Here is a 12347-nt window from a genome sequence, read left to right on the forward strand (position 1 = left end):
TCCATCTTATTTTTAATCAGAGGTCTCATGCTATGACCCAGCATAATTTCTGGCAGGGTGTTTAGAACGGTTTTGAACTTTAATACCCTTAAGTGGTATGTGTACTTTCCATTTCAGTTTTTAGTTGCCTGAGCCTTGAAGGTATTTGTATTTTTTTTCCTTCTAGAAATTACTTCAAGATTAAGAGATAGACTGATGCTTATAGTTAACGCTGAAAGCAATTTACTTTTCCATTTCCACCCAGTTGGGTTAAAAAAAAATTCAATGACATCCTGAAATGTTTTCATAAACATAGCCATTTAAAAACTCAGTGTGGTGAATCTAGGCCTCTGCTCAAAGGCAGCTCACTGTGAGGAAAAGATTGCCATACTCCTGACTGCTGGTGTTTGGAAAGCTAATTTCAAAATGCAGAGGTTGCGTTCTTAATGCATGATGAACAAAATCCATTTAGTGTGCTGGAAAGGCACACTAAAACTGCGGAAAACCAGCTAACTGCACTTCCTGCCTGGCCTTGAGGGTCAGCTGGCAAGAGCTGGGAGCCCCACTCTGAGGTCATACTGCCAGGGCACTTACTTCTAAACCACAGTGTCCAATGGAAGCTCTGCAGATCATTTTCTGACCAGGAGACCTGGCCCTGAAGTTGAAGACAGGGTGGCTTGGTGCCTGATGCTTCCTGAACAAGTTCAATGCATTTCACTAACAACTGGACTCACAGACATCTGCCTTCTTTGACTAAAGGACAAAGGTAGATGCACCTGGGCACTTGAGTATGAGAGCATATGTAAAAATCTGGTCAGGTCAAAGTTCTTACTGTGAAACTTGAAGCTTTGAGGTGACTAGAAGAAAACCTAGGGAAGGTGATTTAATACAGGAGCATATGTAACAAGGACTTAACCCCAAAGAACAAAGAATCTGATCAATAAATGCTAAAATGAAGTGAGCCAGTCAGCCACACAATCCCCTGTTATATTAAAAAAACAAAAAACAAAAAAAACCACCAAAAGCAGCAGCCAAGAGATATTTATATACCCATGCTTACCGTGACACTATTCACAACAGATGAATGGGTAAAATGTGTATAATAATAACTTATTATTATATATTAATATAAAGTGTTATATTAATTAAGTATTAAACATATCAAGAGGTATATTTAAGCCATCATAAAATGAACAAACTCATGTATGTGTGAATATATGTGTGTGTGGGTATATATATATATAAAATATATATATAGGTTTGTGTGCTTCTTATATGAAGTTAAGTTTTATAAATAATACTTAATATTCTAAACATCATCTCATTAAAACATAAAATTAAGACATTTAAGTAACTTAAAGATAAAATATAACATTACCTTATTATGATGGAGCCATAAATATTTTAATTTTTTAAATCTAGAAAGATCAATAACCTCTGTCAGTTCCCTGGAAAGAAAAAAAAAAAAAAGAACATGAATATTAGTCACAGTTTATTCGCTTATGGATAAGGCTGGCCATACTGCTATGATAATTTGGGTGGAACTGGCAAGGCCTCTCTGTCCTTTCAGAACCGTTGGAACATGTACCTTCTAATTTCTGAAATAACGTCATTTGATTTAAAGTTTTGTTGCCAGTGAAGTCCATTAGCTGAAATTTATATCTCATTATTGCTGAGTTTATCTCAATCTCATTTGAAAACATTTTATTTGGGATTGGGGAAGGAGAAAAATGAGGTAAACTGTCAACTCCATGTTGGAAAAATTGAATGGGGTGCCGCTTTAGTACTGTCCATAGGTTCTGACTTTGTGATTCGTCCTGTTGTGGACAGACAGGATCTAGGAGATGATAATGGTGGGGCACCTGGAGGCAGATGCTGAGGAGGGGGCTTTGGTGCTCGCTGATCTCCTAGTCAATACATTACCCACCCTTCTTGGACTGTTAACTCATAACATGCAGGTAGCCTTGGCTGTCACAGCTGATGTGCCCACACAGCAGGTGGGCACATGTGGACTGGACAGAAGGAACTATGGGCAGAGGGTAGCCTCTATCAGGTGATGTGGCTGCTTGGAGTTTTCAGGTCTCTTTCGAGTTCTCAGAGTACCAAGAACGTAATCGTACCTGTTGCTTTCTTCTTTCAAATCTTGTAGAATACACAGTATGCAGGGCACTTATGTAAACATGTAATATTAGTATTCAAATATTAATGTATTACATATATTAACTCATTTATGGTAACATCTCTCAACTTAAAAAACAAACAAACCTTAACATTTCTTTTGAGTCATGGTATCTGTATGTAGCCCTACATTTTAACTGGTTGTGGTTTTTTGTGCTGGTCTCCACTTGTTGCAAAGAGAGTTTCCTTGATAAACGGTGAAAACTCCACTTCTCTATGGGTATAAGGACAAACATTTGTAGCTTGTTGTAAGGGATTATGCTGGCTTAGTAAATTAGAGGTTGTAAACTCTCCTGCAGTAACCATAACTTCATTAGTATGCACTAGTTATCTATGATTCCAGTGCCAGGCATGATTTCCTACTTGTTGAGGGAGAGTGCCTTAAGTACAACTAGAGAGCTGCGGTTATCGCCAAGGTGTGCACGCTACTACTGTAACCTTAGAATTATCAATCAATTCTGGTTATTGAATGGTTCATAAGCATCACTGGGTAGGACTGTTGGTTGCCTCCCTGTTTGGAATCATGTGTGGTGGCTTCTGGTACCATGAAAACTAGTCCTTAGGTAGTTCCAGCCCAGGGCTCTCTGCGGTCTGTTTTTGAAGTACATTGTGACTTATTTCATTTGTTGTGAACTGCCTGATATGGGTATTGAGAACTGAATTCAGGTCCTCAGCAAGAAGACTATGTGCACTCTTAATTGCTAAGCCATCTTTTTAGCCTATAACATTTAAAAATACAACAAATTGTTATATTTTCCGCACCCATGAGTGTGTGTGTGTGAGTCTTTGTATAATTTTCTTGGAGTCATCTGAAAAATAAGGCTTCTTATTGCAGGCCTCTCATTCTTAAATAGTTCAGTATACATAGCTTCCAAACTAAAATATTCTTCTTCAAATCATAATACCACTATCATACCTTAGGAGATTAAATTTAATTCAGCAAAGCAAAACCATTAAACAAATTATTCACTTTCCCCCACTCACCTACATTTCCTTTATAGTTTGTTTCTATCTTATCAATATTCATATATTTAGTTGACCTAATTCTAGTCATTTTGTTTATATTTGCCAAAGTCTTTCCCTGTGTCATATTTACATTTTGAAAAGTCCTAGACAACTGGCCAGGAGAATGACCTACATTTTAGATTTATCTCAGTTTCCTCACAGTCATATTCCAGATACATCTCCTCAATGACACTAGTGGAAAGTCTGTGGCACATCATTAGGCAAATGATGTCAGTTCGTCCCACTCCTGCTAAAACTAAGTTCTGTTGCTTAAAGTCAGCCCAGTCTCTATTGTAAATGTGCAAATTTTATAATAAAACGCTGACATATAGGGCCTAACTCTGACTCCACATATTGCTTCCTACAGTGTCATTACCATCCTTTGGTGACCCTTCCTTGATTTGGGATAGAATTTTTTCCCCCCTAATGTCCTCATTCTTCTTACATCCATTAACTTTTCTTTTTACAAAAAGCATCTGTTCCCTTCTTTCTTTCTTTCTTTTTCTTCTCTATCTTCTTTGCATTTATGTATCCTTCCACACACAATTTCCATGAAGCAGCAGCATATGCCAGGACTCTCCAAAGCAGCTTTCAATAAATAGAAAGTGCACACCACTAACACACACTCTCTCTTTGTAGTCTGCAGTCTGCTTCCGGGAAGGAGGCCCTATGACACGCTGCGTACTGACTATTGCACTAGGCAGCGACTTAGCTTCAGCTCTTCATGTGACATAATAAAATCAACCTCTACCTAGAAGTCTAAACTTCTTGAACCTCACTTCAGAAATTTCCAGTCCGTGAGTATGCCATCAATGAGCCCATCTTTACCAGTTTCTTATAGCAACGATATGAATGCTAAAAACCTTGTTATTACATAATGTAACAAAGTGACTCACTTTTTTTTTTCTTTTAAGAAAAAGTGCTTCCAACCTGGGAATATTTGTTCTACACACAAACCTGTCCTACACCGAGAGTAAGCTGTTATATTTTAAAGTGAGGCCAATCAAGACCATGAGATGTAAATCTTCTACCAATGATGCTGTGACTTGCGCTGATGATACTATTTTAGTGCATGTTAGAGTCTATGCTCTGCAGTTACCAAGAGACTGGTAAGATTGTCGTTGTAAGGGCAGCAGGAACTTAAGCAAAGTACCCAGTTCATCTAGTCTATGCATGTAGACTGTGAAATATTTTTTGTCCCGACTTTGTTGTCCTTCATTTAAGAAGACTGCTAATCACCCACGATCAGGGGTTGATATTTCTAATTTTTCTAGTGTGTTAAAGCTATTCTTTTTATCTACCCATTGTTGTGATCAATAGTATGCCATTGTTGGAGTGGCAAAAGGCTTAGTGGTGCAACATTTTGACCATATAAAATTGTATTATTGTTATAAATTTAACTGATTTCTAGAAAGGCTCAAAGTATGACCTTGGATGTCTTCAAATTCTATTATATCTATTATATTTTAAACTATTTTTTTACTTACTCAATTTTTTTAAAGCTGAGGATCAAACACAGGGTCATGTTAGGCAAAGTGCTTTGCCAATGATTTATACCCAAGCCTTGCTTTAAATTTCAAGTGGGGCATCTCTTTATTTCCTTACCAATAAGTACTTTGGAGCCACCAAAAATACGCCATTTTCTATAAAAATACATTAAAATAAATATTTAATGTAACTAAAGAAATATATTTATTAATGACAAATTTCTCAAATCACTGTAGACAAAGTGATTGCATTCATTACTAAACTAGGCTGTTTCATTAAAGTGAGCCTCTATTTCAAAGATTTTAAATAAGTAAATGTATATTGTGCCTATTTATAATAACACACAGAGGTTTTATTGTTTGTATTTTTGAGACAGGGTTTCTCTGTGTAATAGCCCTTGCTGTTCTGGAACTCTCTCTGTAGACCAGGCTGGCCTCAAACTCACAGCAATCCACCTGCCTCTACCTCCTGAGTGCTATGATTAAAGGCATGTGCCACGATGTCTGTCAAGAACGCACAACTTATTCACAGGCAGAGTGACCAAGAAGAGGGAAAATCAAGAGTGAGGCACAGGCACTTGAAGTGATTCAGGGGTAAAGGCACTTGCAGCCATATCTGATGGCTTGAGTTTCATCCCTGGGTCCCACATGGTAGAAAGAGAGAATTTATTCCCTAAGGTTATTTTCTACCCAGCTCCCAATAGGAAGTAAATATAACAAGTTAACCAAAGGGAATAGCAAGGTAGTCTTCATCCATTTTCACTGTAACCCACTACCTGAAAATAGATACTCTGTAAAAAACACATTGGATGAGCCACAGGATAAACATGAGGCAGAAGATGAATCTTTTGTTTTTTCCTCAGTCTCTGTCAGAGTATGATCCTGACAATGACAAAGACATGTTTTTATGGTGCATGGCCCAAATGCATGGTCACTTGCTTATCCTGATGCTTAAAGAGTTAATGGCCAATGGGGGAATCCTGGTTGGCTGTAACTTCTGGACTTTCTCTATTGCTGACATTCTAAAGGTTTCATGATACAGATTCTTCCCCCATTAGCTACAGAATACAACTGTGCCTGACATGGTGCTCACTAACTGGAAGGACTGTGCTGGCCTCAAGGAGGAGCTATATTTCACTGTGACTATAGGAATGCCTTTCCTGTCCTGGCCCTGATGGTGAACAGTATCAGACCTAAGAACCTAAAAGAAAGTGAGCAGCACAGAGGGGCACAGAGACATCCACAAGCCAGCTCACAGAGTGGTGGAAACGGCATGTTTTACCCGTAAAGAGGAAGGAAATACAGAGCAGTGGCATGGCCAAACAAGTTTGGGCATGGTATGATGCTCTTGCAGACAATTCTTCTCTTTCTCACTTTATTTCTCTTACTCCTGTTCTTAACCACAGAGAAAGGACAAAGACATATTTCCTACAGTTCTGGAGGCGGTTAAGTCCAAGGCCAAGATAACATCTTGCTGCATATGTGCATGTGTTGAGGAGCATTCTCACTTGCATCAGGAACTCATTTGTGAGCCAACGAGCCTGTTTTGGTGGTGATGACATTAACCCATGAATGAGCTGCAGAGCTCTCATGGCCCAACCGATTCTCAACAGTCCTGCTTCTCAACCCTGCTCCATTAGAGCTTTAGTTTCTGAAGTATGAGTTTTGGGGGATGCATAGGAATCAGATCAGTGTTATTGCTATTAAAATGCAAACAGTGGCCAAGCATGATGTCACTTATTGGCCAGTAGAAACATGGTGTGGTCAGCGTCTCCAGTCACACTCATTGAACCCTCTCCCTCTTATACCTGATTTCTCTCACAGACCCTGCGGTCACTGTGTTCTATAGAACACCTCTTTGATATAAAGGAGAGATTTTTCTGTTTGCTAACAAAATTAATAAAAATGTTTTTAGGAGTTATAGTAAAATAGTGTTTTTATATTATAAAACTCATAGGCCCTTCTTCTTCTTCTTCTTCTTCTTCTTCTTCTTCTTCTTCTTCTTCTTCTTCTTCTTCTTCTTCTTCATCATCATCATCATCATCATAACAGTTCTAATGATGACGGAGTGTTTACTATGAACTAGATCTCTCTTTATTTTCTAACTCTCCCACACATCACAGCAATCCTATAATAAGGTTGTATTAATATATAAAAGTAGGATGGCTAAATGAAGTAAAAAGGTGTCTAGTTAATATTTGCAGTTTTTGAGAAGTAACAACTACTGTCTGGGATATAATGATACTAAAAATTATATTCACTATTTTTCTAAAATTCATAGATAGCTGATGTCCTGCTTGTTTTTAAATGTGATAGTCCTAGCAGAAAAGTTATATAACATGTCAAAATTATCCTGAGCTGGGTTGGCTCAATAACCTCTACGTTTTATCCTTTTCAATGTTTTGCCTCTCCAGTACAAGTGCTGGACCCTCATAAGTGGCAAAGTAATTAGACTGCGGTTGCCTACCTAGTCCTTGAAGAAGAGGTAATGAAAAAAATTTGCCTCTATAAAAGATTATAAAATGATACCCGTGCTTCCCTCCCCGCACCCACCAAAGTACACTTACTTTTTAGAGAGAAACAGCTCAAAGACATCAGCATCCCTCTTGTGGCCACATATCTTTAACTGATCTTCAACGGCCTGATAACATATAATTAATCTGTCAAACCACATTCCAATGAGCAAAAATACTGAGACATTTGCAGTCAATAACAATATGTCTACAAGGAGATCAAAAGAAAGGCGAATATGGAAGGCAACCACTTTAAATTGATAAATTCCAACACTACAATTATATATTATTTACTCATCTTTGTGGTTGAATCTCATTATTTGTAACCCTAGGCACAGATGTGTAAATAACTTTTAATCATAGAGGAAAAATGTGAATGTGTGTATACACACCACGATTAAGTTAATTTTCTGTGAGGTAGGGTATTTGGCTCTATAACAATTATTCTTAAATGTTTCTTCATAAATGAAAAATTAGAGTTTGACAGTGTTCTGTGTTTATAGAAAACACTTAGTCCCAGGTTAGAGGTGGAAGGAATAGAATACAATGTATATTTTTAGAGCTGTCCTTTCAATGGCCCACTTCAGTATGTCCAGCGCAAATAAGCTCTCAGCAAGTATCAAACAAGTGATGAGTGTCATTTTTATCTGAGTAAATTAATACATTTTCATTTTATTGCCACAGGCTTTACTTTAGCGCTCAGGCCTGGCAGCAGCTATAACACCTTTTGCTTTTTCTTTAATAATTACCAATTAAACATTTGTAGGCCACCCAACTGAGAGTAATATGGAAAAATTACAGCCTGTCTATAAATAGCCATAAAAGAGTCAAGCTATCAAGACGCAACGAAAGTGAAAGGGTCGCTGGTGCAATCCTGGGGCCCACAAACATTGTAATTACCATAATCAAAACACTCAAGATTTTCCGTGGGGATTAATTGTGGGTGGTACGACTGCAGTGCAAGGAAGAGATTTACAGGATTTTGAGAGTGGAGTCAGAGGAACAATTACTTAAAGAACGGAGAAGGGCAAACATCCTAGTGAAGGAGACTTCCAGTCCCTTACTTCCCTGATTTTTTTTTTTGTCAAACAAGCTGAAGCTGGGACCTTGGAGATTTTACAGGCTTGGACTCATGTCTTCTAATCACTGGAGTTATGTTTTACACTCACCGAAACAAGTCTTGGAAAAACTCATTGGATCAAGTTTGGGTATTTCAGCCTAAGCATCTGAACTCTTAGCCTTCAGTAGTGGGAGAGGACGTCCCACTCAGTCACAGACATAGGGGAGCAGAATAGGGTGAAAGTGGGAGGGAGGGAAGAACAGGAAGATACAAGGGATGGGATAACAATTGAGATGTAATCTAAATAAACTAATTAAATAAAAAAATAAAATTAAAAAACAAAAACAAAACAGAAAACCAAGAAGATGATAAATCTTAAGGGCGGTAAGAAAAGGGAGATACATTGTAGCAAAGGCAGAAGAAGAAGAAATTCCTATTCTTCTGCACAATGAAGTTTCAGGACAGGACCAAGAGACTGGGCTTAAACAGTGACAAGGAAAGAACCAGGATTTTGATGGAAGAAAGGGCAGAGTACTCGGAGCACAGAAAAGGCAAACAGGGAAAGCTCTCAGCACTACACACTGTCAAGGAAAGGCCCATAGAAAGCAGCTAGGACAATAAGTTAAGGAAGGTGCCTAGGATTCGTATTGTGAATGTTACCTTTGAAATTTAGATTTGGATTTTCCTCTTAGCACTGCTTTCAGAAAAATGGGAATAGGGCTTCCTCAAGACCCAGCTATCCCACTCCTTGGAATATACCCAGAAAATGCCCTACCACACAACAGGGACACATGCTCAACCATGTTCATAGCTGCTTTATACATAATAGCCAGAACATGGAAACAGCCTAAGTGTCCCTCAGCAGAAGAATGGACTAAGAAACTGTGGTACATTTACACTATGGAATACTACTCAGCTATTAAAAACAAGGAAATCCCAAAATTTGTGGACAAATGGATTGATCTAGAAATTATCATAATGAGTGAGTTCACCTAGAAGCAAAAAGAGACAAACGGTATATACTCACTTATCAAAACACTAGTCCAAGGGATACGTCCTATGAAAAACTTTACTTACCAAGAAAGTGGGTCAGAGGAGAGGACATCCTATTGAGACTTTAGGCGAGAGTAGCTCGGAAGAATGGGGAAATAGTAGGACTCACAGGGTCCTGGAAACCTACAAGAAGAACTTTATGACAGGCAGATTTGGGTCCTGGGGTCCTCTTCAAACTAAGGCACCAGCCAAGGAGAACATAGGCAGTAAACTTCGAATCCCTACCAAGACCTAGCCAACGAACAGGATATTCTCCATCATTGAGTAGAGAGTGAGATCTGACTTTCACACGAACTCTGGTGCCCCTTTTCTGACCATGTCCCCTGGATGAGGAGGCCTGGCGGCACTCAGAGGAAGGATAGCAAGTTACCAAGAAGAGACTCGATATTCTAAGAGCATATATAGGGGGGGAGGTCTCCCTCAATCACAGACATAGGGGAGGGGAGAAGGGGGGAAGTGGGAGGGAGGGAGAAATGGGAGGAAACAGGGGAAGGGCTAACAATCAAGATGTAATATGAATAAATTAATTAAAAAATATAGTGTGTAAAAAAAAAAAAAGAAATTTAGATTTGGAAATGTACATTTAAAACTTTTGTGGGCTTCAATAACCATAACTGAAAACCACATATTTTTCTGTACGGTGTTACTTGAAATTAACTTAATATCACATGTTTTATACATACGTACACATGTATACAAATTAACTATCTGGTAAAATCCTAGTAGAAAGTCTGATGAAGGTCTGCTTTTTCACATGACAACTACATTAGTGTTTTAAACCAATGTCCCATGTGATGTAATTACCAAGGCTTGTTTATACTTCTCTTTTGTGCCCTGCCCTTGTTGGTACCAAAAACATGGGCTTAGTTAACTATTGGGTAATGTGGATTTGGACTTAATGTGGGATGATATAAGCATTTTACTGAGTCATTGGACTGGAGAAGGGATATGACAAGCTTTCAGAAGATGCCTCTAGCAGCAAGTTGTGTGATAGCCTAGGGTGCAGAGAGAGGTACAGACAGCAACCAAAGCCACCTCTGGGAAATCAAGAATGACTGGGTGACAGGGAATGGGAGTAAGCAATGGATGATATCACGTGGCGTATAGATATTAGGCAGAGAGTGCAGGCAAATGGCAGATGGTAAGGGCAGCAGGAAGAAGGCGCAGGCAATGGTAACAGTGACACCATGATGATGGTGGTGACAATTAACGTGATAGGTTGCTTGACAAGGAGAAAAGTGACTAGAAGGAAGAGGCAGCCAGCTGTGAGACACTTGACACTTTGGCCTCAATGAAACATAGGATACAGGTCATGGTGTCTGGAAGGAAACTATGAGTGAATGAGTGTGGTCCCATCAGAAACATAAGGGTGAATCTGCAGACCTGGCGAGTCATTTCAGCCCAAGGGAGAGAAAATACAAAGACAAAAACAAAACAAAGCAAACAAAACAAAACAAAAAACCAACCAACCAACCAAACGAACAAACGAAAAGCAAAAACAAAAAACAGGAAAACCACATCTAGGGTCATGTCAAAGTGTAGGATCATGAGAAAGTAAGAGGGAACCAAGATGAGGAAGGAAAGGACACAAAGGTGGAGAAAAACACTGCGGGAATTTTAAGAAGGTAGAATTTAGGTCTTCAGTGTTGTTCCTAGTGGAAGCCATCATTATTCTGGAACGATGTTGTATTTGGAAACTATTTCAGCAGCCTTGTCAGGGGAGTGGGGTGCTCTGATTTCAAGTTAAGTTGTAATTTATCAAGAAAATGAAAATAATCTAATACAGATTTGAAATGGAGGTTCCCCCACAGAAAGAGAGCAGCACCTTTCTCCACTACCCACTGTCTCAGAATTTAGATACATGAAGATAATATTTTAAAATTTCAGAATGATTAAATGTTGCACTAAAGCCTACCGAAGGAAACATCTTTGATGATCAATTCCTGCAACTCCTAATGCAACACAATGTGTGGCTTTGTAGACATTCCGAAACCCTGCCATGGTGACTTGACATACGGCTTAGCTAGCGGGACAGAGTGGAGTTTAGCGCTGCAGAAGCCCTCTTACCAGGACCTCAGGGGCAGCTTCTAGGAGAGAAGAGCGTTTTTTTATTCCCCTTCTTCCCGCAACTGAACCTGGGTCCCAGGCTGTTGTCATAGGAAGGGAAGAGCCTCTTACCTGGAGACTGTTTGGCACAGCGTTTTCGGACGCCTTCTGGGGCCTGGAGCATGGAAAGATGGGCAGCAGGTAGGACTTACGGTCTCTGGACATCAGGAAAATTATGGCAGTGACGGGCACCAATAGCCAGCGTTCCCGTCCCACCTTTCTGTGAACTAAAGGCCAATGCAAATCAGGCAAGCTCTGAAACCAAACCCTGACTTCTGTGACGTTTACACAGGTCACAGCACCTCCTGTGTTCCCTCCCTCTCTAGCAAGATGTGCAGGACACAGCGTACAATGGGGTCACTTATGACAGAGACCAAGAGTGACTGGGTCTGAGGGCCACTCACTGTGGACAAGCAGCGGTCCAGCAATAATTTCACAGAGTTGGCATATAAGCACCATTTATGGACATGAGGTATCCCTGTAGGCTGTTGGCTGTTGTAGAAAGAGAAGTGAGGCCGCTCTCTGCTGAGTTTCGGTACGGTCCTACAGAAATGAAACAAAACAAAACAAAACAAAACAAGAACAAAAATCCACCATGATTTCATTCTTATATAAAATTTAGTGTTTTATTTACTGTTTTGCATCAATTTTGATTTGAAAGCATAGCATTAAGATTTTTATTTCAAGTGCTGAGGTTTGGGGACCACTAACATCCGAACCACGGCCCTATGCACCCAAACCTGAGATGGACAGTGAGGCTGAGGGTATCACGGTTCCCCAAGAACCCAGTCACCGGAAACCAGAGCTTCCTGCTGACTGCATTGACCAATACCAGTAAACGAATGCTACTTTAGGCAATTTCTTCTAGCGCGGCTTTTATATTTTAGTTGCCGTGTGTGCTGCTTGCCCCGGAACCAGTCACGTTGACTTCTCTGTGATCTCTTTTGTATGAGTCCGAATTCTCTC

General features: G+C 39.5%; 1 protein-coding gene across 1 annotated transcript in view; it reads right to left on the reverse strand.

Annotated features, from left to right (window-relative positions):
• The window catches only part of Lrrc72 (leucine rich repeat containing 72), a 46280-nt gene extending 34734 nt beyond the window's left edge, over positions 1 to 11546 (reverse strand). Inside the window, exons 1-3 of the mRNA XM_051153684.1 lie at positions 11454 to 11546; positions 7217 to 7290; positions 1358 to 1427 (exon numbers count right to left, since the gene is read on the reverse strand). Coding sequence (XP_051009641.1) covers positions 1358 to 1427; positions 7217 to 7290; positions 11454 to 11546 — 237 coding nt within the window. The remainder of the gene's footprint in view (positions 1 to 1357; positions 1428 to 7216; positions 7291 to 11453) is intronic.
• Positions 11547 to 12347: the final 801 nt, after the last annotated feature.

The sequence above is a fragment of the Acomys russatus genome, chromosome 1 (genome assembly GCF_903995435.1).
Source record: "Acomys russatus chromosome 1, mAcoRus1.1, whole genome shotgun sequence".
NCBI lineage: Eukaryota > Metazoa > Chordata > Mammalia > Rodentia > Muridae > Acomys > Acomys russatus.